The sequence below is a fragment of the Ambystoma mexicanum genome, chromosome 4p, assembly GCF_040938575.1.
Source record: "Ambystoma mexicanum isolate Mex_15411 chromosome 4p, UKY_AmexF1_1, whole genome shotgun sequence".
NCBI classification, from domain to species: Eukaryota; Metazoa; Chordata; class Amphibia; order Caudata; family Ambystomatidae; genus Ambystoma; species Ambystoma mexicanum.
Window position 1 is genome coordinate 671,069,694 of NC_090927.1, and position 25,594 is coordinate 671,095,287.

A 25,594-nucleotide genomic window follows, 5' to 3' on the forward strand; every position below is an offset into this window, starting at 1 on the left:
ATGCACACAGAAAAGGTTGTCACATTCGCAATTCAGGATAAATCGACGTTCTGTTCTTTCACTTGGATGAATCTTAATCATCACCATTAGAATGCAGAGCCACTTGCTGGCTGTAGCGAGATTTACCTTTTTTCTACAGTATTCCATTCACAGAGCAAATTTGGTTAAGAACAAGTGATGAGGCCATTCTGCCAAGTAGTCTTCTGTGAGAGCTCCCTTTGAGTCATCATCAAACAATATAATAAAAGGCTAGATGTACGTTTGTCCAATGCAGTCATGCACAGTAGAGACTGCAGCTTCAACTGTTGTCACCACTAGAAGGAGCTGTTGCCTTGGGAAATAAGCTGTTGCCTTAGGAATCAGGCCAGCTGTACTTTGTCCTCTGCACTCATGAGCAGCTCACCACTAGAGGGAGCTTTTGCCTTCGGAATATGGTCGTGTACACGGGCTTTCACACTAGTTATAAAATATTCGGAATGCAAACCTTCCTGAATAAAAGTTGTATGTGTTACAGGGATGGATCAATGACAAACAAACAAGCCAAAATTAAATAAAAGCTGTAGATATGATATGCTGCTAGAAAGAAACTCGAACATATTGACAGCAAAAAGAGCTGTAGCTATAAACCAGACGGGGGCTCGATCACACCTTACTTCACCTTAGCAAATGGAAGCAGGTTATCAGAAGCTCAGCAGTGGTGGAAGGCTGCAGTTAATTGCATGAAATTTAAAAAGTACGTAACCACGAAATGGACTTGAAAGTGGCCCAAAAGGGCCAGAAGCGGTTATAGGAGTGGAGTGACCAGAGTATTTTATCCAATCAGTGTGTGCATGACGCTGCCATGTCAGAGTCAATGCTTTGAGTTCGGTTTGATTTAATGATCTAGATTTCTGTGGGCGTATGTGTACACCCTAAGGGCACACAAGCAGTTCTTTCAAATAACTGTAAACCATGTTTATTTAACGAATCAGTCTTATTTTAATTGTTGTGTTCCTTGAGAGGGGAAATATTATGTTATGTTAGATCCTGTGAGACAAGCATGCAGCTTGTTCATAGAAAATGGGAAAAAACACATAAGATCTCGCAGAGATATCACCTTTTTTAGGCTAGCGCCTGTTTTATCTGGCAACTTTATAGACAACCCTGATCTCTTCCGCAGTACAGAGCTTTTATTTATAAGGAAAACTATGTGGGTGCAGGAGAACACAATAGAAGCAATTTGCATTGTATGAGGTGTAACAGGAATAGTGTGTTCGTGTGTGTAAGATGCAGATGTGGGAAATGTTCCTACAGCACTGCTGGTGGTGTGCAACCTGCACCTTGCGTATTATTTGGCACGTTATTAGCAGAGCAGAGAAATGAATGCCTGTGAGCAGCTTGAAAAACAGGCTGGGTTGAGTATTTACCTGAAGCAAGGTCCGGGTTGCCCTGTCCTATTTATTTCTGTTCTTCCGGTAAAGTGTCTGAATTGAAGGGCAGACAGAAATAACAAGCTGCACTGTCCCTCCAACCTCTCTTTTTTTACCACAACTGTAATTGCAGCTTTTCCTATAGCCTCGTAAAATAAATCACAACTTTATCAGGTTACAGAATTCCATCAATGCGCAAAAAATATATAGTTTCAGGGTAGTGGGGGGGACAAGATGGCACAGAATGATTGCCCTGAGACATCCCTTTTTCCGAGCTCTTTAATGTTATCTTTCTTATGTCTCTACAATTCTATCATGACTGAGGGATATATTCGACTATGTTTGCATGCTTGACCTTTCTAAATCTATGAATAGCACGAATGCTAATTATTGTAATTAGAAAGAACAGCTCAAGTCTGAAAATCGTACTTGACCCACTGCTGTTTAAGATGCACTAAGCCATTTGTTGTTTTTTTTACTGTATTTTTACTGTATTTCTGAACACACCACCTCAACTTGTGTCCCTCTCTATGCAGGTCTTCAGTTCTTCAAAAATGTAGTCTTAGTTGGGTCACTACAAGATCGATATGTTCCTTACCACTCTGCCCGCATTGAAATGTGCAAAACTGCTTTGAAGGATAAACAGTCAGGTAAGAGCCATGTTTCGGGTATGCCTCCACCTATTTATTTAAATGGGTTGTTGGTTTTGAACTCGCAGACGCCTTATCAGGCCAACAGGAACGGTCCTCTGACGAAAGCCCAGGAAACTGTATTTTGCTGATAGACTGACTAAATGGGACTTTCCTAACTTTAAGAATCCCTTGGGTCAAACAATGCAGCTCCATTTGACTCCGACAAACCTAAACCCTACAAGGCCAGGCAATTTCATGGAAAAGAGCCTTTAGGAAAAGCATGTGAAAAGAAAGAGTAAGAGTTGAGACGTGGGAAGCGACCGCATAGGCCTCATTTAACTAGATAATTGATTCTATGCCACGGTGGGGTATAATGCTTGCAAAAGTGTATCATTATTTTTTCAGACACCATTGAGTAATTCTTTTTGTAATTGTGGTACCAGTGAGGACCAAGACAACCAAATGCAGTTCATGATTGTTTCCTTCGAGCCTTTGGAATCTTAAACTCATTTTAAAGCCTTGTTTTTGTTAAAGATTCCAATCGGGTGTCACACACCGGACCAGGACACTTGGTCTTATCCTGTGATGTGGCGCTCAATAGGAATGCTTTTTCTTTACTTTCAATGAATTCAAATTGAGCCGATACCCGACCCGTCTCACACCCCCTTTTACAAATACCCTGGGTCACAATGCACCATGAACCAGGCCAGTTGGTGAAAAATACAATATTTATTTATTTTGAAAATTCACAAAATCACACAAATGTTTATATTGGACAGCAATCACCAATCGGATGATACTTACAATGAAAATGGAAGCAATGCACTTGGCTAACCTTCTAGTAGAACATATCCAAAGCACAATTGACTAGGAGCACTTTTTGAATTAGGATAGCTAGCACCCAAGTTAAGGTTTCTCCCTGCAATGTTCCCTCAACCCACAAATAATCGAATTTTGAGTGGATAGAAAGAAGCAGCAGGTAGTCGGGGATAAGAGGCAGTGAACAGAATCAGAATCCGACCTTCCCTCACCAAATAAGACAAAAGGCTAAAGATGGGGAGACTATGTGTTTCTCTGGAATGAGGAGATACTCACATTCCACGCTTGGATTTGGAATTTTGGAACAGCCAACTGGGTCTGATCACCACACGGTAGGCACCCCTTACAGCAAACAGCTCGACAATTCTGGTCACCGGATGGCAAGTACAGGCGGGCAATTCAGGTCACTGGATGACAGGATGGCAGCGGGCATGCAGTTAGTGGGCAAAAGCCAGACTGGTTTCAGGATGCCTCCCAAAAAAGAATACCACAGCTTCTCCCTTTGGGTATTGGGATTTTTAGTGGGGTTTCAGGATTGGGTCCTTGCTCGGATGGTCAGCAATGCTTTGGCCTTGCTGGGATAGGATCAGCTATGCTCTGGCTTTCCAGTGGGATCTGGAGTCTGGCAAGATGGATGTGGAAGATCAGGAACGCCAGTGCAGGAAATTCAGGAAGAGTGTGTCCAGAGTTCTGTCAACCACTCTTTATATAGAGCATGGTGACATCACAGAATTATTCGTGGGCAGAACTGTGCTAGGCCTACCTCCAAGACTTGGATAGGTCAGCCTAAATTAATCGCCTCCTCGAGGAGGAGTCCCAGTTTATGAAGTTGCATTTTATGAGGTAAAAGCCATCCACAGTCCTTTTTGCCAAAATCTAGTTTTGCCATAAATAGCACATTTTTATAGTTGGGGCATCTTAACAATTTACATAAATACTTAATGCAGAACATGCCAGTCCAACTCTGCAGTCTGTAAAACATTGTTTTGCCCTTCTAATAATCTGTGGTCATTTTTAATGTGAAACATTCAGCCTAAAATTCTATAACTTTAGGTGTGTGTACATATTATCATGTTGACTATTTCTGTTAATTTTTAATGTTCCATCATATGTCCTTTCCCCATGATTCACATTCTTCTGGCATTCATGTCCCATACATGCTATTGACAGCCAAGATATCTTATTTGAAAGCCACGAAAATCATATTTAAACTGTTACTTTTACATTTTTGCGAAGTCCTGTTGCAAAGATAAAAGTCTTAAAGGTTTATTTATAAAATAGTCTTTGGAGACAAATGGGCATCCTTTGTTCTTCCCTGGGTCCTTTTTTTTCTTCTGTTCAGCTACCCCCCCAACTGTCAGTTCAGCCCATTGTGGAGGGGGGTTTCCCAGTTTGATTGAAGGTTTATGACTTCACAGGTCGGTGTCCCTGAAGTTCCATTGTAAGAGACTGGAGCACAGACCAAAGTCTGTAAAGGTAGCAATTATCACTTGTGTGTTAGGATCTACTGTGAATGGCCTTCTGTTGCTAGCATTCCCCCCCACCCCCCAAGCAGAAACCTGTTTTGGGCTGATTTCTCCCAGGTTGCCAATGCAGTTTAATTTTTTTAAATTTATTTTTGCTCTGAATTAGATGAAAACCTGCTGAATAAAACCATCTCATACATATATTTCACAGCACAATCCCCTTTCACATTGCTAGGCAAGGATAGGTTTTTGTTGAACATATTACTTTAAAAAAAGGCATTTTCTTTGGTTTGCAAAAGCCCATTTTTGACACATGTGGTGACAGCTGCTAGCATTTTCCTTTCAAATTAGTTTTTTCCATCTGACTTCCCAATATTGTTCTGTAGCTGTAGCCAGCTTCTTGTAGGGAGCAATCTGTACAAGGCAAAGGTCTCCATGAAATTGACATGTGCACAGAAAGCTAACATTTCGTTTCAAGTGTTGATTTTTGACATTTTGTAGCAAAATTGTAAGCATTTTTCCATGCAGCTGAAGTAAAGCTTTTGTTGATGTTCTCAGATTTGGGTGGCACAGAGCCTGTCATTCAGGGATCATGCTTTCTTCTGCTGAAGCACAATGTGGATATGGATGGGCATGGCAAGTCCTTATTAATAAAAGTAGTTTGATGCAACACAGATGAAAATAGGGTCAGAGGAGCCTCCTTCTCAATGTGAAATATTCCCTTTTTCAATGGGAACTTGGGGATTGCTGCAAAGCAGCGCTGCTTTTTCACTCCATTTCTTTAATACCAACAAGAACACGCCCTAGTAGCCTTTCTCAGGGTGCTGCCTGTTCCATCTTGCCCAATATGTGCTTGGCAAGGTGCTTGGCAAAAAGCCATCTTTTTGTCGTTGCAAAACAGTTTTGGTGTGAGGCAATGGTGCTCACAGGAGCCAGCGCAGCCATTTTGCTGGTTCTGCTGATTTGCAGCTTGGTGATGTGGGGAAGTACTGCTGAGTGGGTAAATATATCCCACATTTCAAAAACAAAATGTTAAATTTTCCCCCCAGAAATGTAAACTGATATTGGGCGCTTACACCCACATATGCTTGTACTTTAGATCATCAAAACAAACAATATTCTTTCACAGTTGCGATCTGGCAGAGATATTTAACAACTTGATAGGTTTCATTAGCAGAAATGTTGTGTGAAGGCCTCCAGAACCAAGACATCACCCAACAATCCTAAATCTGGATACACCATTTAGACTTGGGAGGAAGCTTTGAATTCGCTCTTACCACATCACCCAACAGCCAAATTGTCAGAACGAAAAATGAGAAGGCTGCACTATTCAGGGAAGCCATGCACATTTGGTATAATAACTTTTAAGAAAGTCTTGATTCTATTAAAGACCCAAAGGCGAGCATTATGATTTACAAGCCTCTATTCTGCAAGTATTTTACATTAAGGTTTTCATGAGGGCTGAGAGAGGCAGGGACCATTCTTTTGGCTGCTTCTCATTGGACCACAGGTCCCAGAAAACTGTGCCACATCTCCATACTGGCAAGGACAGTGAGTGGACAATTTATTCCCGTTAAGGGGCAAAGCTAGAGGCAGGAGCTGTAGATGCCCTGCAAGAAAACTACAGAAACCTTCAGGTGGGTGCAACTTGCGCAGCGCCAGGGACATTGAGCCCAGTAGTGGGCAGTACAGCATTGCTTGGGCCAGGTAGACAATGAGTGGGGTTTTGGCTGAAGTTTTACCTAGTTCTGACTCATAACCAGCTGCCTAGACCAATCACTGTCAGGAATCGCTCAGCGGGTCACGGATGAAGAAGTAGCCAAGCTGAAGGTTGCTGAGATTGTCTTGCAAGGAGTCTCCAGCTCCAGCTCCTGGCTTTGCTTGGAGCTTCGGACAAATAGAATGGCTGGAAGAATGATCAAGGATTGTGAAGCATATTTCGAATGGATTGTGTCCTCCAACGTATTGCTCATCTTTGACATGTTAATGTCCAGATTCAGCTGCTTCGGAAACCTTTTCTCGGCAGAGGGTGACCTGCTTCAATGGCATCGAGTCAATGTCCCTCAAAGGCCTCCCTAGAGGGTGATCTCATCAGAGAACATATATAGCACGCGCGGCGCCCGTTGGCCTCAGTTCTGTTTTTCTGCGACAGCATTTGCTTCAAATACGAGAATCAGCGCGCCTCATTGTCTAACAACTTCTTTTCGAGAAAAAATCTTCGAAAATCCTTCAATATGTCTTCATCTTCGACACCATCAACACCGAAGACTGGTTTTAAAAAATGCCGGGACTGCGGGTCCAAGATGTCCCTTACCGACCCGCACCGTGTCTGCTTGTGGTGCCTCGGGGAGGACCAAGACATGGCCAGTTCTTCCAAGTGTCAGTCCATGACAGGAAAGCCCCAGGGGAATGTGTCTGTCTTCTTCTTATGTAATGTCAATTATTTGTTTGCTTTGGGTCTTTCAGCCCTCACTGATTAGTCTCTGACATTGCGTCCTCTTTTGTATGCAATGATGGGTGGTTCAGGAAAAAGTATCTGTAATTGGGGTTCAAGTTGTATCAACTTCCAGTTCTTCTAAGTTTTTATTAGCATTTCTCAGAATTAACATATTCAACAGTAACCCATCCCTCCCTCCCCTCCCCTCCTTGATCCGGAGCAGTTCACACGAGTCGTTGATGTTGATGTAGGGTTGGGTCGCCTAATTGTTAGTCCTCCCACTTGTGTCAGTAGGGCCCTCAGCCCTGCGACGTTTACAAGTCCTCATCTTCTTGGTTGGGTATGATGCCCAGGAGGGACACAGCTTTTGGATACCAGGCCCGATGTGCACCGTCTTTCAAATACCTCAGGAGTGTAGCCCATTCTGTGTTGAATTTGGAGTGGTTTCCTTGAAGCGAGTATGTTAGCCATTCCATGGCGAGAAAGGACCAGATTTTTGCAATCCATTCATGGTCCTGGGGGGGTTGTGCGTTGTTCCATCTGCATGCTATTACCAGCGCAGCCACCATCATCATTATGATGTAGGGCTTCCAGTGAGCTTTGGTCTGTATGTCCCTCAGGGCTCCGTTCAGCCTTAACATAGTCAGCCCCTTTTTTTCTCCGCATTGTATGCTGAGCACCTGCTCAATTGCTGTGTGAATGGTCTCCCAGAATTGGTCCAGTTTTGGGCAGCTCCACCATATATGCGCCCAGGTGCCTGTTTGCCCGCAGTTCCTCCAACATCCTTGTGACACCTTCGGGTATATCTTGTGGAGCCTGAGCGGGGTTAGGTGCCACTGCAACATACGTTTTTTCCAGATCTCTCTGATTTGTATTGATCTTGCCAATTTCGGAATTTGGTCCCACAGCTTTGCGCACTCTGTCATATCAATCGTAGATTCTGTGTCAGCTTCCTATTTTCCAATATACAGCCTGTTCAGGGGTTCCTCTTCCTCTTTAATAGGTTTGTACACCGTCGCAACCACCCTCTTCTCCCATGCATCAGTATTTAAATATTTCTCGAAGGGCGTGAGGGCCCGGGTCCCTGCACTTTTCATGGCCGGGTTAGTCAGCAATGCCTCAACTGTGCCGACCGCCCTATCCATAGGCCTCCACACCTTTCCTCTATTATCCACCTGCCAGTCCCTGATAACCCTTATTTGGGCAGCGAGATAGTATGCCCTGAAGTCTGGTGCCCCTAGACACCCACTTGCCACGAGGCCTCTTGTTACTCTGGCCGCTATCCTCTGAGGTTTATTATTCCAGAAGAATGTATCTGTTGTTTTTTTGAGATCTTTGAAAAAGCAGGACGGTATGTGGACCGGGAGAGACGTAAAGTGGTCGGTGATTTGTGGCACGACCATCATCTTTAGTACGTTGACTCGTCCTAGCCAGGATATCGCTAGCGGACCCCAATCTATTAGCTTTGTTTTGAGTTTCTCTAGGAGGGGCGGGTAGTTGGCTTGATAGAGATCATTCACGGATTTGGTCAGCTTTACCTCAAGGTAAGTAATAGACCTATCTACCCATCTGTATTGGAAGGTGTTTCTGAGGCTTTGTTCTGATAGTTGGGAGAGTGTGAGGTTGAGTATTTCGGATTTGTTTACATTTATTTTCAATCCTGCCACTGACCCGAATCGGCCAAGCTCCGTATGCACTGCCCTCATCGAGGCCTCAGGCTGAGTTATTTACAGTATCGGGTCATCCGCAAAAGCAGCAATTTTATGTTCCTCGCCCCCAAAGAGTATCCCCGCTATATTTTCGTTTTCTCTTATGATCGCCAGAAATGGCTCCAAGTGGAAGGCATACAGAATGGGAGAGAGTGGACACCCCTGTTTTGTACCCCTTTCGACTCGGATCGGGTCTAAGATGTGTCCATTAATCGCAAGGTGGAGGAGGGGGTGCTGGTAGTCAGCCTGGACTCTCCTAAGATACCGCGGCCCAAAGCCCATCTTTGTCATAGTTGCAAAGAGGAATCCCCACTCCACTCGATCAAATGCCTTCTCTGCGTCCACCGGCAGGAGAAGAGCGGGCATTCCTCTTTTCTGTGCCTTTTCAATAGGATGAGTTATCCTCCTTATATTATCCCCAGTTTGCCTTCCCTTCACGAAACCCGACTGGCCCGTATGGACCAGTCTGGGTAAGATCACCTCTAACGTGGTAGCCATTATTTTAGTGTGAATTTTCGCGTCCAATTTTTTTTAATGCGATAGGGCGGTATGAACCGCATTTGGTTGGGTCTTTGCCTTTTTTCAGGACTAATATTACCTTGGCTTCTTCCATGGATTTCGTAGTGATTGTGACTGCTCTATGTGGTTGAAGAGGTTCGTAAGGTGAGGGATTAGGACTTCCTTATGCAGCATGTAAAATTCTGCTACGTAGCCACCTGGCCCCAGGGATTTGTTGATTGGCAATGAGTTGATAGCTAACCTGACTTCGTCCCTTGTAATTTCCCCTACCAAGGTCTCCCTTTCCTCCACCGTTAGGCGGTGCAGTTCTTTTTCGTTTAGGTAAGCTGCTTGGGATTCTATGGACGGGGAGTCGGAGGTATAGAGCGTGGAGTAGAATTTCTCGAAAACTTTCGTTATATCATTTGTTTTAGTGGTCATCTGATCGCCTTGTAGCCTAATTTTTAAGATTGTCTTGTCCCTTTCTTCTCTCCTCAGCATTTTGGCTAGCAGATGGTCAGATTTTTTGGCTTTCACGTAGAATTTTAGTTTGAGGCGCAGCAGGTTGTGCTCCGCTGCCCTGGTTTGTATGGTGTCAAGTTGCACTCGTATGGCCCTGTATTCCCTTTTAATAGCGGGCATCTGTTTCATACCCATTTTGGCCAATACCTCCTTCAGTTTTGCCTCTAAACGGATTTATTCCTGCCGCCATTCCCTTGCGCACTTGGCTTTTACAGCTATAATTTTGCCTCTGAGTTTGGCCTTGAGCGCATCCCACCAGGTCTGCCGGGCAGTATCTCCTTTGTGGTTGGTCTCGACAAAGCTTTCGATTCCCTTCGTCACCTCCCGTACCAACGTGGTATCTCTAAAGAGCTGAATTGGGTATCTCCATTTCCAGAGCCCTGGTGTACCCCTTTTCCTTTTTAGTTTTAGTGTTATCGGTGTGTGGTCGGAGAGAGTAATAGCTCCCAGCGTTATGTCGGCAGCCTTGCCGATCAGTGAGCTGGAGAGCCATATATAATCAATCCTGGAGGGCGATCTGTGGGCATGGGAGTAAAAGGTGTAAACCTCTCTGTCTCCCTTCATTTGTCTCCAGGTGTCCACCAGGGCGAGATCTTGTATTTTCTTTTTGAGATCCCCGCTAGGTAGTATCAGTGGGCCATGGGGTATTGTGCTCCTGTCATTATTAGGATCCCAGGTGATATTAAAGTCTCCCGTCAAGACGATGGGGGACTTCGCAAACTTTTCTAGGCGCGTGAGTGCGTTCTGTATGAATGGAAAGTGGCCCATTTTTGGTGCATAGAGGGTCGTTACCATTTAGGCCTCCCCCCCTCCCCTCTAATGCGACCGTGAGGTATCTGCCCAGGCTGTCTTTGTCGACTCCCTTAACCACCAGGTCTAGCCCGTCTTTCAGCGCTATGAGAACTCCCCCTTTTTACAGGTCTGTGTGGCATGGTATACCTTCCCGTAGCCCCAGATTTTGACCCTGTGAATGTCCAGCGACTCTATGTGGGACTCTTGCATCATGACTATATGTGGGTTCTCCTTTCTGACGTACCCCTCCACTTTTTTTCTTTTAAGTGGGGAGTTAAGCCCATGAATGTTTATCGATAAGATCTTTAAACAAAACAAAAATTCATCAGGTATTCTCATAGTTCTGCCTGCTAGGCCTGGTAGCCATGTCAACAGAATGCATACTCCATATTGAAAAACCTCTTGCTCTAAAGGTGTTGCCCGCATGGCCATTTGTCCTGCAAATGCCATAATAAATTCACTCACGTTTAAATAATTCATTCCTGGTGTTGAGCAAACTATGCCTTCATCAGTAAACAAAATGGTCATGTTCAACTTTGTCATTAAATCTCGACCCAATATGTAACAGGTGTTTGCCTTGAATATAGCAATGGCACCGACATGTCACACTGTCCTATAAAGACTGGTAACTCTTCAGTGAAAGGAACTCTACTTGTAGCTCCTGTAAAACCTTGAGTATTCATGTCATTTCAGACATCGAAAATGTTCCCTCTCATACACATGAGCGCGTTGCACCCATGTCTACTAAAAACGAAAAAGATTTGCCTCCTATACTGACGTCTACCCTTGGTTCCTCATGAGGATTTGGTGTCAAAGATAGTATTGAACACATCGGGCCTCCCAGTGAGCTGTCCTATTGTGGGTACAGCCTCATTCCATTACCTGTGAAAGGATTTCCTCCATCAACCGTGATACCCCCTGCTCTAGGAGTCATTAGCTGTCCTGTGCTTGTACTCTGCTAAATCTGCATGGGTGGATGCTGCGACTGCCATTGTGGCGGATTGACTGCTACCTGCTGTGTTTGCAGGCCTTGCTACACTCTCGGCGCTTGTTGCTGCTGCATCATTCAATTCTGAGCAAACCCATCTCCACTCTGCTGTGAATACGCAGGCGGGTTTGAAGTCCCCCCCTCTTAGAAATTGACCATTTTGCACGAACCCTTAACTTCTACACATACGAGCAAAGTGCCCCGTCATACCACATGTCCAACATGTAGGAGGTCTCCTAATCTGCCCATCCTGCATATTTTGACTGTCATTCTGATATTTTGAAACCCCCCTTTATTATTCTGGAAGGTTCCCTGATTATTCTGCCAATTCCCTTGATTTTTCTGAAAAGCTCTTCCTCGAAATCCTCTCCTTCCTCACGGAGCAAATCCATTATTGCCCTGATCAAACTGCCTTTGGTTATTCATCTGCGGCATATTCGCAGTCTGCTGTGAATTCGATCCGTCTACACTAGTCAAAATTTCCCCTTCAATGGCATATTTGTCCAATTTCTTCTGTACTAACTTTGCCTCTTCGCCTTTCCTAGCATCATCTTTCTTGCGATTCTTTTCCTGCAAGAGTCGACAATAATGCGTGATGGTCAGCTGAATCTCCCACCACGGTTTGGCTTCCATACCCACTAACTTCGTGAGCTGCTTCTGTACAGGGTCTGGAAGCCCTTGGTACAATATATGATCGAACACAGGTATAGATTTTCCCCAAGCTTCGTATATCTCCAAGCTCCATTGCTCCTGAAAATTCAGAATGTAAACAAGCGGATCATCCCCTTCTTGCATCTTTTTGGTCATTAAAGCTCCCATATCGGACGTGTCTGGATACAGTACTCTAAGCGCTTTCCAGACGCCGCTTTACAGTTATTGAACAGTGCTCCATCATGAGCCTTGTTATTTGTAGTAACATCAGCATATCCAGCCCTTGACCAAACCTTATCAGCTCTCTCACCAAGTATGGCGATCAGGAGACCAGACCCTTAATGTCCCCTATAGCCAATGTGTTTCCTCCCGTCATTTTCTCTAACTCATGTATCCATTTCACAACACCAGAAGTTAAATTCGGAAGTTTACACCTTAAATTATCCTTGTCCATCTGGGGCCACTGTATATACTGTGGTCTGGCCCCCCCTTTCTCTAGCAAGGGAAACTGTGAAGCCCCAAACTAATTCTCATTTCTCATCATGTGTCTTTCCACCGCAGGGACAATATTCCCGCACTGCCTTCTTCCAGGCAGCTATCTTAATCTGCTCACATATGGTGGCGACTCCCCCCTCTCACCATGGAGTTGCCCCTTAGGTCGGTCTGACGGTGTCAATGGTTCTGATGCCCTAGGTATAGGTGCGTTTAAATCTGACCATCTTACTTCCTTATCCTTTGAAAAACATCCCTCCGGACCACATACATCCCCTCTCTCTTCCATACGGAAGGTGCCTCTGTCTTCGTCTGACATTTCTTGTGCCCAACTTGTGCAACATCTCTCCTCTTCATCTCTGTTCAGAGTCAGTCTATTTAAAGACAACTCCTTCTGCCTCGTATTGCATGAGGCTCCCTCTGTGTCGTATAACTGTGTACTCTCGAGTCAATCATTTATTCCCTTCTCCTTGGATTCTTTCTGGTCTTTCATTTCATGATAAACCTTATCGATCGCTGTTAGGCGGAAACCTGTGCAGTTCCCTCTGGGACCACTGCAAAAGATTTAGGACTACAGGTGTTGCAATGAACCCACTTGGTAGCAGTCTGTACCACACAGATTCAATTGGTAGCTGTGGCTGAGCAGTCCGACTTCTCTCAAGAAAAGTTGGTCAGTATAGGGAGTATACAAGATAGGGCAATCCTTCGCAGCAAAACAAGTAAACACGCAACGAGACTTAGTGTAAAGATAGTAAGTTATTTAATTATAACAGAACGTCTATGAAAAACACTAAAGCAAACCACGGCAAACAAATCAAAACACAATTACTCTGCGGAATGGAAACGATCAATCCCCCTGAACACAATATCGACAATTCTAGGTTCTAACAGTACCACTTATTTTCAGACAGAGGTGTATACCTCAACCTAGATGACACTCGAATATTTAGTTAGGATGGGAGAGAAAAGATAGGCAGGAAATGAAGTCAACACGGTTCACACTGAAGTGGATAAAATGCAAGGCAGGAAGGCAGTAATCACGATAGTCATAAAGTTCAGCGGCCAGGCCCACTCGGCGAGAGGCAAGGCACGATGTCCCAGAAAATCTCTACTGACGATGCATTCAAGTCTTTGTTAGCAAATTGTTTAGCGACAGGTCGAACCAGTTCCGAACAAAGAATGAGAAAAGCTTGGAGGCAACCCAACGGAACGGAGAGGATTCAGACACCTCACTCGGACCAATCGAAAAGGGAAGCCAGGCGGTTACGGTACCTTGTTGTGGAGGGCAGCTCCGGCGGGGGCAGTTGTTCCTGGTGGTGGATGCACGATGGGTCTTGGCTAAGAGAAGAGATGCTCTCGTCGTCGAAGAAAAGGTAGTCCGGTGCACCACCAGGGAAGAGACCAGCCGCGGAGGGCTCCGTCACAAGGCACCACCTTTCGGTCGCGGTACAGGGGTAGTGGCTATCCGGTTGCCGGGTGCTCTGCACGGGCAATTCGACCACTGCGTCCTGGGGCGAATAAAAAGCACAAAAGAGACTGGTTGTTCCCACCAGCCAGGGGAAGAGACTCTCCGGCGGGGAGATCTCTTCTGTCGTCGGGAGATTGTGAGACGGTTCTGCAGGGCTCCACCGGAGGTGTCGTCGTGCAGGTCGGCTCAGCGTTACCCTCGTCGGATTCTTTAGGTCCTGTGGCGACTTCCGAAGATCCAGTCCCAAAAGCCCTGCTTTTATGCAGAAAACCCCCATTCATTCAGCCTAGCTGTCAATCAACACATGCTAAGTGGTGCGCGGGAACGCTCACCACTTGGGCCAATCACTCCAGAGTGCGACCTGAGTTGGCAAGGCAACTCGGTCCAGGGTGCCTAAACCCCCTCCCACACCCCTGAGGTAACCCAGACAGAATGGCACCACCTTGGAGGGTCTCTGTACAGAGGCCCGCCAAAAGTGGAACAAAGGGCTCAACCTTTGGTTTAGGAGTCACAGAGACGAACACAGACGCCATTTTACAAACCGAGTTCTGGCAGAAAATACCACTCGATAAACTTATTTAAGATAAGTAGATCGGTGGTACGTTAGAGATTAATGAGAAAAAGTATCAATCTCCAACAATGGGATGAATCCCATAGGGTTATGCTCGGGGTCGAACATAACAAGTAGTTTCCACTGCCACCAGCCAAAACTCGACGAGGGGGGACGGGACAGTGCCCCCTCGAGTAACAGATCCAGGAGTAATCGAATTACCCCTACAAGTACGTCCACAATAAGATGGTTGGTACTAGTTCTGTTAGCAAATTTAGGTCTAGTAAAGCCAATGGTGACCTTACATGCCCGGGGAGACAGTAGTCAGTCCCCGGGTATGGAGTCTATGGTGGGGGGACCCGCTAGGGCGCCCCCGTGCCACGACACGTAGGGTGCAGTGTGACACACATAGAAAAACATATGAGACCCTATGGAGTAAAAGACCCCATAGCCCATCGAACACATTGACATTTCAAAGGAATTACACACATACATGTCCAAGAGTGGGAGAAAAGAGTCTCACTCTTGGCAGGATGGAAAAAACAAACTCCAGAAATCCAGCAAAGCTGCTGGGGGACTCACTAGGTTAGGAAATTCAGCCTAAACGGAGAATTCTCCCTAACAATCGCTTTCCCCAATGCTCCTAGAGTCAAACTCGTCTTCTAGATTTACTCTAGATGGGCCTAGTAATGACTCGTATTCTGGAAAAAATTCCTCTATATCCTCCCATGCTACTTCTGAATTAGGATTCCTTACTTCTTTTTCCAAGCGATCAAGATTGTGTGCGCTTTGCCTTCTTTTTTACGTTCTATATCATCATCAAATTCTCTTTTTTTCCTTGCTTCCTCTCTTGCCCTGTCTTCCTCTTTTTTCTTCATATCCCTTCTCTCGTTTGCCCTTCGTATCTCCTCATCCTTTCGTGTCTGTATTCTTTTGTTTCTTAACTTCTGAACCTCCTCTTCTATTCTTTTTTGTTCTAGCCTTTCCTGCTCATCAATTGCTCTTTTGTCTGGTATCACGTTTTTCTTTGCTCTTCTGCTCTCTTGTTTTCTTAATTGCTGCTCTTGATATAACTGCTCTAGTCTTTGTCTATCTTTCCTTTTCACTTCTTTCTCTTTCAATTGTTCCTCTTTCGTTATCCTTTTTATCTTGCTCGTCCTGATCTTCCCTTTGCCTTTCATCCTCGATGCCTTTACCATCGAGTTTGAGCAAAATCTGACAACCCATCCATTTGTGCTGTAAGAGTGCTAACTCAACAGTTTTATCTCTTTCTCCCTTCCATCTCTTTATTTCTCTTCCAATATCTAGAGATGTGCTTGATCGATCACTTCTCTCTTTATCGCGTCTCTCCTTGTCCCTGGGGATGTTAAAGATTACATCTCATTATTTTTCTCTGAACCCTTGTCACTGCTTTGCGTAGGCAACCCATATGCTGGCTTGCTACATGCTGTTGCTGCCTTAAGCTCCCTCAGTGGGTATAACCCATCGTCTTTTTTTATTTTCGTCTTCTATTTCAGCTGGGGCGGGGGGAGCAGAGGGTTCCTCACCCCCCCTCTTCGCATACATTAAGTATCCAATCTACAGGAGTTGGCTCATCTCTTTCCTCCTGGTACATTTTCTAAAGCTCTAAACTTGCCAGTCACTTGTCTAGCTTTTCTCCCGTATATGCTGCATGCAAATATGTCGTCATATGCTGCAGGACTGCCTTAGATAGTGACCCTCCTTGCATTCACGGCATAAACATTTTGTCTGCGGTTCCTTTAACCCATTCCGCGCTACACTGTCTAAGCTTGGGTGCATGTTTCAACAATTGCTTGCAGAGATGCACAAGTGGAGTAACATCCTCCATTCTCACCTCGTTACCCTTAACCTGTTTGACACTCACTTGCTTTAATCATGGATTTAAAAAGTATGTTTCAGAAAAATAGCACAATATGAGCATGCACCACTCCTCGCAGGCTCCAATCCCTTTAATCACACTTTTAACTTTAATCTTACTAAAAAAACAACCACCAAGTTCAATTTAAAACAATCAATTCGTTTTTTCCAACTTCGAACTTCTCTATTTGCCATCCATTTTTTCTATGATGTCATTTTTTTTATAATCACATAAAACAAACCAACAAACTCGACCGGTCACATATATTCTTCTCTACAGTCTTCTCTAAGACCTATCTTACCTTCTAAAATACCCCATATGGAGTTAAAATTAACCTCTTTAGATTCGTCTTTAACCAAATCAGTCTCTTACGTCATCCGCTATGGGACTCTAGGTTTAAATTTCTTCTGATGCGTTCTTTAAAACGCAGGCCGGGGCGTATTCTATTATCATGGCCACACTCAAGTCAATATCTATTCACTATATATACAACACTCTAATTCTCACGTTATGTTTATCCCCCCTCCCTCCGTTACTCACTTTTTTCCTCTATCTCATTTCTTTTCTTCACTCATCCCCCATACGTTTTGCCAACTCTCTGTTTTTACTCACCATTCACATTTTCGTCTTCCGACTCCCGGAATCGTACGCCTCTTTTACCACCTCTTCAACCTTCTGTTCGATCAGCTTCTCGTAGACGTGGGAGGGGATTCTGTGGAAACCAGGGGACCTGTCACACCGCACTTGCAAGTGTTTTCAAATTACACTAACCACTATCTACGGGGAGCTTCAAGTCCTTACAGCCGAATGGCAAAGGTTGTTCGATATTGCAGGGACTCTAAAGTTTACTTATGTCCATGGATTCTGAACCATCCTCTCTGCTACCACGTGAACTTTATAACCCAGCCCTTTAAGATGTGTAGCAATTACCGTGGAGATGGACAGGATGCAGATTTGTATTCATGGATCAATAATCGAAACAACTCAGGTGGTTCGCAAAGGAAAACTGTTTTAATATCAATTATCTAAAACAGAGCATAACTAACATCAATGAATTCGCTCGATCCTCTTACTCAATGCATTCTAGTAAAAACTGAGATTGTATACACAAAACTCGTCATCAATGACATTAACCTATGTTTTACTAACGTCATCCTACGTGGCAAACTACAAAAACCTATGAGTATGGGCGATTGGCTCGGAGTGAACATCTTGGTATACGATCTATACTAGTCTACAAAAGTGTGAATATGTGATTGGTTACTTAACATCAGGTGGGGCAACTAAGCTCTCTCCTAAAAATGACCACTATGAATGTCACTAAATACACAACGTGCCACTGGTTTATACAACTATAGGACCCCTAATTACGCAGTCCTCTACAATTGGTTGGCACTCTAACCTCCGTCAGTACTTTTCCACCTAGGTCTAGCAGCATGCATGCAGGCTGGCCAACCAGGTGCTGGTGAGCTCGCTTTAACCATTGCTTCCCACCAATTAGCATATTAATCCATCATCACCTTAAAGGATAGTTCCGGGACTTTTTTTTAATTGTCCCTACGGGTCGGCCATGTGTTTGTAAGCATAAATCGGTAGATCGTAGGAAACTTTCCTATGGACCTTACCCGACTTTTCGCCCATTATCGCACTCGAAATCAGCCTCCATTTTGTGATAATCCTATCATTCCGCCGCATCGACCTGGCTCACCTGCCTTTGCGGCACTAAATCAAATCCCCCGCCCCTGAGCCTGACATCAGCAGACGCGTACTGCCCATTTCAAGCACGTCTCGTGTCAACAATCGCTGCGCCTCAGCTATTGACGTGTTGCCATGGAAATGGCAGGACGCCTCTTTCCCCAATAAGTATAAACAGACCGTTTCACAACACACAGCAGCAGATTTTCGATTCCATTCCTCTCTCTGTGTTACTTTGAGTATTCTGTGACTCGTTTCAGTGCTCTGGTCAGCTACCTTCGCCGCTTGTAGCCCGTGTGAACACCTGTACCATCTCTGTAAATTATTTTACTATCTTTACCGCACAATGGCCACAATAATGCCGTATATGTACGAGCCCGAGTACACCGAGGAAGAACTACTGGAAAGTCAAGCACGCGAAAACGATGGTGATTCGGACGGCAGTTGGGAGGACCAGTCAACGGATGAAGAGCCTGGACCATGTCGCATGGACGGCGTCTCCACCTGGTGCACGTGCAATCGGTGCGAGCTAATGCCAACTGAGGAGGAGAACTGCTGCTGCCGTGAAAATTCCGGGTGCTTGGCCTACATTTCGGAAAGCGAGCAAAGTCTGCAGGAAGGCGAGCAAAGTCCGCAATGCATCACCGAGCTGCCAGAGTTCAGGGAAGCCTGCCTCTCACGGACCGTGTTGAGGATGATGATGGTGCTTATGCACGAACTTCGCGGCACTGTTCGTCCGCGTAATCCGAGTAACGAGTAAGTATACTCTGTTTGTGATGTCAGTGATGCCACCACTATTTCATGGTCGTCTCCCACATATAAAATTACATTTACATATCATTCGAACGCATGTAAATTTGTTCCATATAGTGCATTTTCTAGATATAATTTTTTTCTAAGAAAAATGACATGTGTTACCTGAATCGACATTGATAAGAAAGTTTGGTCAGTTTAATACAGTTTGCATCTTTTTTTTTCACAGGTGGTACAGGCTGGTGGCCTATCGTTGCTTCACTTGGTGGCTTCACGGGAGGCTCGGACACCGCGTTCGGAGAGTAATACCTGCCTGTGCGGTACTTGCCATTAGACAACATTTCCCCAGTGACAGTGGACAATACCGCGGATTTTCCCTCGATGTGCTGCAACCTCAACTTTACAATGTGTAATGTTTATTATTTATGTTTAATTAAAATCTAAAATAAAGCCCAACATATATTTTAACAATGGTTGTTTTGATTTTTTAAATGAATCTAGTGTATATTCTCCTGGGAGGGTGAGGTATTTATAAACTCACCCCCCTGCATTCCATGTAGTAGATCCTGCAGCCATCCTCTTACATTCAGTTAGATGGCCTCTCCTTGGTGAGGCCCTGCGGCAAACGGGTCTTGTCTGCACGACCACCGCCCCGATCCACCCCCCGCCCTATCAAAGGCAGTTCGCACCGGGGTACTTGTGCTGGCAAGTGGAGCTGTCAGGGAGCGATAAAGGCCAAGAGGTGCCAAAGACCATGTACACTTCAAAGTGGTCTATAGAGCATGGGTTGTTCCCATGTCTACCTCCAGACCCCGTGTCTCCTGCCAAGCATCCCCCCTCACGCTGGACGGCCCCCTGCAATCCACATAAGTGTGTCTCCATTCACGAGTCTTCCTGTGTCTTGTCTGCACGACCACCGCCCCGATCCACCCCCCGCCCTATCAAAGGCAGTTCGCACCGGGGTACTTGTGCTGGCAAGTGGAGCTGTCAGGGAGCGATAAAGGCCAAGAGGTGCCAAAGACCATGTACACTTCAAAGTGGTCTATAGAGCATGGGTTGTTGTTCCCATGTCTACCTCCAGACCCCGTGTCTCCTGCCAAGCATCCCCCTCACGCTGGACGGCCCCCTGCAATCCACATAAGTGTGTCTCCATTCACGAGTCTTCCTGTGTCTTGTCTGCACGACCACCGCCCCGATCCACCCCCCGCCCTATCAAAGGCAGTTCGCACCGGGGTACTTGTGCTGGCAAGTGGAGCTGTCAGGGAGCGATAAAGGCCAAGAGGTGCCAAAGACCATGTACACTTCAAAGTGGTCTATAGAGCATGGGTTGTTGTTCCTAAGTCTACCTCCAGACCCCGTGTCTCCTGCCAAGCATCCCCGCTCACGCTGGACGGCCCCCTGCAGACCGCATAATGCCACGACATATACACGTCATTCATTCACAAACACACCCCTGTTTCGAATTCTTTATAACCCACTTCATATTTCTAATGAGAACTTCTTTGCGCTTTGCTAGTCAACCCGTGAAGGTGCTGGTTATCTGCTCTTCGTCTCTGTGAACTTCCGTGACCACTTTGAGCAAACTCGTCAGTTTGCAACCTGTGAACTGCTCCCTGTTCTACGACAAGAAACTACTCTGATCCCTGCATCTAACTGTTTGTTCGTCAAGGTAAGTCCATGTACCATAATCATTTTGCGTCCAATTTTTTAATTTATATCTATTTGCTAGTAGTCATCAAATTGCATCCATGTTTTCTTTTCGTTCACGACAGTACATGCAAGGAACTAGTCACATGTTCTGAGTTTAGTCAAATTACTTTTTCTATTTTTTGAAAGTTATTGAAATACTTATCCGCATGTGAATAACGTGTATAGTTCCAAGAACCAAAACGGACCTTGCATTGAACCTTTTATGTGTCATTTAATGTTTTAACACATTGGTATTCATAGAGAATTGTTGATCTTTACTTTTCAGAACTTTCCATAATGCCTGCCTGTTCCATTGGCGGTTGTCCTTCGAAGACCCATAACAAATCTGAAGGTACTATAATGCATGTTTTCCCTAAGACAATAGATCAGATAAGAGAATGGGTCCGATATTGCGGATATCCAGCCTCTGAGATAGAAAGTAGAGTCCTAGAAGTCTTTGCGGACAAGAGGGGTGATCGATACCGCATCTGCAGCAGGCACTTTAGCCCAGACATGTACTCCACATCATTGCTAATAAGGACGAAAACACCGCGAGCGAGGCGAAAATTGCTCTCAACCGCTATTCCCACTCTATTCGTCCACATCCCTCCACTGGTGAGTCAAGTTTACGTATTTATCTCTCGGCATTGCGGTAGTGTGTAGCATTAGCTAACAATAATTTCCCCATTTATGTATCCACTCAATATGAAGGCTGAAGATTCTCCATCCGTGTCGTTATTGCAGTCATCAGCCACTTCAAGCGCCTATCGGGTAATCTTACTTAGCTATTCTGACACTGACTTGTTTTAGGCATGTAAATCAATAGTTTTAATTGATCGTGTAATTATTTTACCTAATGGTACACCACAGTACTCGTCCTCTAGTCTTTGTTTTCAGTTATAATTATTGTTATCCAAAATAATGCAAGTACTGTCTTTCAGGGAGATGCTGAGGAGTCCAACGCATTGACGACAACCGTAGATGTCACTCAGATGCTCGAGGTACGTTTCCGGACAGTTCCATCGATGGAGATCATCAGATCTTGCATTCTTGTAGCGTGATTGTTACACACAATGTTTCTTTCGTTTTTAGCCATTGGTATGTCCTTCTGTCGTCGCCCTCCTATGTGTCTTCTTTTTTCAATATTGTGTTCATTACTAATGAAAGTCCTATGTTTCAGGGAGTCGATGGAGCATTAGTCCAAGAGGAAGGGGGAGCATGCAGTTACGGGTCGGCGCAACAGCTTGCAGAAGTGTGCACCGCAGTTACAGCGTCCCTTGATGTTCTTATGCATTTCGAGGTATGGATACTGACAGATCAATCATGCGAGATCAAATGACGTGATTACATCCGCTATACTTCCTTCTTTATTAACGCAAGTACTATGTTTCAGGGAGCTGACGGAGCTTCTTCAACAAGAACATCACCCCTAGTAGTTGATGCAGATCTCTGGGTGGTGACACTTCCAACGATGGAGCAAATCGAATCATATTTAGATATCCATTATTTATTTTAGACAACTGATCATTTGTGCAGGTCTATTTAGATGAGCCGTTGACGCCTGCAGAAAGTTTATGTTCTTTTAAACAAAATAGAAAACCATACTAATGCAATTACTGTGTTTCAGGGAGTTGCTGAAGCGTCATCTTCAATAATATCATCAATGGAAGTCTATGCGGAGCCCGAGGTATGGATCTTGACAGTTCAATCTAACTAGATCAACAATGCGTGAACTATTGTCGTTTGAATGTTCTACACAATGCGTTCATTCGTGTTTTGCTATTGAGATGTACGTATGGGTATTGGTCCCCAAGTACATTTTGTGTTTTCAATATTATTATACATACTAATGAAAGTTCTATGTTTCAGCGAGTCGATGGAGCCTCAGTGAGTGATGGATGTGCTTATCATGAAAGTATAGTCGTTGCAGCGCCAGAGGAAGTGGAGACATGCACACACGAGTCGGAGCAACAGCGTCCAGATGTTGAAGTTCGAGGAAAGAAAGTTTCAAAGAAAAGAAAGCAAAAGAAGGTTAGTGTCCTGTTCACTATATTATGTTGTCTTTCACTGTCAATAGTTCAATACTGTAAGTTGTGTTTAAACTGAACATCCCTTTTCTAATCTGTCCTCTAGTTGCGAGTGGGTGTAAGAACTAGATCTACACAGACAGTGAAGCGAACGAGAGATGTTGCTTGTCAAACCTTTTGGCAGGGACTTGAGACTGGAGATGCATCGTGCCAATGGGAAGAATATGAAGTGATTGACAACGGAGCTATACCACCACCAGCCATTGATAGTGAATGTCCTCCTGGTAGTTTGGATGCAGTCGTAGATCAATTCACAGAATCCACACCCGCAAAAAATAAGAGCACGCGAAAGTTGAAGACATTGTTTTTTTCTCCCATCTCCGGACAAGGAACAGATGTTGCAATGGAAGAGAATGAAGTGGACGACAATGAAACACCATCAATATCACTCAGCATAGCGGAAGACGATATCAGAGATTGTACCTTTCATGCGAGTGACATGTCCTCAACGTTACAGGCCGAACCAGCTGGGATGCAGAGTGACAGTATAAGGAAAGAGGCCAAATTCATTGTATTCGATAGCTGTTTGATGGATATTATTATGATGATGAAATGTGGGCATTGGGTTGGTGGGGAAGTATGTGGGGAGCCATTGATTAATGTGACTCGTGCAATTCGAGGCACTAACCTTAAAATACATGCCACCTGTACACAATATCATCCGTTCGCATGGTCTGCACAACCCATGCTGGGGCAACTGCCAGCAGGCAATCTACTTTGTGCAGCGGCCGCACTTTTTAGTGGTTCAAGTTTTAAAAAGTTACAGTATTTCTTTCAGTTTGTGGGAATCCATTTCATTGCGAAAAGTCAGTTCTACAAATACCAAACCGATTATCTATTTCCAGCCATCAGCGAAGCTTGGAGAATGGAAAAAATGTCAATGGAAAGTACATTCGCGGGCAAACGCTTCAGGCTAGCCGGTGATGGACAATGCGACAGTCCAGGATTTTCAGCCAAGTACTGCACCTACCACTTTCAGGACATGGAAAGTAAGAAAATTGTGAGTTCGGTGGTCGTGCAGGTGTCACAAAGTACATCCTCAGTGGCCATGGAGAAAGTTGGCTTTGTAGCATCATTGCAAGAACTACAATCGCGGGGAATGGTGATCGACCTGATAGCCACGGACAGACACGTTTCAATTGCCAAGACAATGAGAGAACAGTACAAAAATATAAATCACCAATTTGACGTTTGGCATCTTGCAAAATCAATCAATAAAAAATTGTCGGCTGCAGGAAAAAAAAAAGATATGCAAGGTATTTCACAGTGGTCCAAGTCAATCAGCAACCATCTTTGGTGGAGCTCAAAAACATGTGAAGGGTCGTTGGAAATTCTACTGGAAAAATGGCGGTCAGTAATGTTGCACTGTAGCAACGTACATCGATGGTCGACAAATGAGCATTTCCACAAATGTGAACATGGCCATTTGTCCACAGAGGAGGCACGGAAGAAGAAGTGGTTGATTCCTTCATCACCCACTCACAAGGCCATTGAAAAGATTGTATTTGATAAAACTATAACAAGAGATTTGAGGGGACTCACGGAATTCTGCCACACAGGAGATTTGGAGGTGTTCCACAATATGTGCCTAAAGTACAGGCCCAAAAGATTGCATTTTGGCATGGAAGGCATGATAAATCGGACTCTTCTAGCGGTCTTGGCACATAACCATAATGTTGGCCGTCAACAAAGTAGGACGACCGGAACTTTAGGGACGCTTCGCTACAATAAGGCCTTCACTAAAAGAAGTAAACAATGGGTGATCAAACCAGTGTTTGAGGATATGCGATATGAGTTTATTGAGAGACTTATCGTAGATGTCCTCGATAGGCACATACATGGAGTGGTGAACGAACCTATGCAGGGGACAACTGCATTGCCACCCAACATTGCCTCTGTTCCATGTCCACCTAAAGCAGAGCTCATTGAGAAATACACATCACGGTTTAAATGATTGTAATTCGATTGTCTGTTCTCTCGAGTCTCCTCATGTTGCAGGCCCATTGCAATTAAACCAAACAGTAATATAAATCATTTTTACAAAAATTATAGAATGTTTCCGTATTACAAACACATGGCCGACCCATAGGGACAATAAAAAAAAAGGCACGCAGACAAGATGCCCTTACACTAACTGGAGCTAACTAGAAATGTGTGCTCGCTCAAAGTGAAGGTCAGCTGCTTTGATGTTTTGCTCGGGTGGCGGAACGGCCCACGACCCAATATAAGGTTCTATTGTGATTTGACCTTGACAGGCCGGGACCATCCTGAAAGACTAAGAAAAGATAATGAATAAAATTTCAGAAACGAAACGATGAGCCACGTTCATTAGAAGAAGTAACGTCGGCAAAGAAGGAGTGGTGTTTCGGGTCTGCCCTACACAGAGACACAATGGAAAATGCAAATATAATGTAAGTAACTTTTGATGAGTTTATACCGCAATTTCATTACTATACAGTGGCTTTAAAGACGGGTTCAGTTGTACTTGTTCGTTCTATGTGGCATAGTGTTTTCTACCGCGCACTATCTGGAGGAGAAACATCTGCTTTTACTGAAGCACCTCAAAACCTTCCTCTTTGCTTCTGCTTTCTCTCTCCCTCTCCCCTGCTACAACTGGTCCACTGTCTGCGACCTCGGTCCTGGGCCCTTCCACTCTCCACCTGCACTGCCTCCCTGTCAACCCCTGCACTGGGGGACTGTCTCAGTATCCTACAGCCCCCCCTTCCCAGCACTTGTTCTGCACTTACCTTGCACTTGCCACCAGCTGGCCCTATTTATTTATTATTTTATGCTACTTACCTTGTACTCCACTCCCCCCCCTCCATGCCTCGCCACGCCTTTAAACACTTGTGTACACCCAGTAGCGCTGTCCTCGCTATGAAATGAATAATTTTAATAAGGATCTGATGGTGAGACTAATTTCATTTTTTATGTTTTTAGGTACATCATTCACTACTGTCTGTGTCACGAGTACCAGACACCGGCGGACGGCTTCTACAGCCGCCAGTTGCTTCTCCGCGTGAACAACGTTACCACCCTGACCATTTTATGGGACGAT

At 44.7% G+C, this 25,594-nt stretch overlaps 1 protein-coding gene across 9 annotated transcripts in view; it reads left to right on the top strand.

Moving 5' to 3' along the window:
- The window catches only part of FAM135A (family with sequence similarity 135 member A), a 1,883,908-nt gene that overhangs the window by 1,765,736 nt on the left and 92,578 nt on the right, over positions 1-25,594 (top strand). For all 9 annotated transcript variants that reach the window (XM_069606210.1, XM_069606209.1, XM_069606213.1 and 6 more), the window contains one exon: positions 1,946-2,059. In XM_069606210.1, the coding sequence (XP_069462311.1) occupies positions 1,946-2,059 (114 nt within the window). The remainder of the gene's footprint in view (positions 1-1,945; positions 2,060-25,594) is intronic.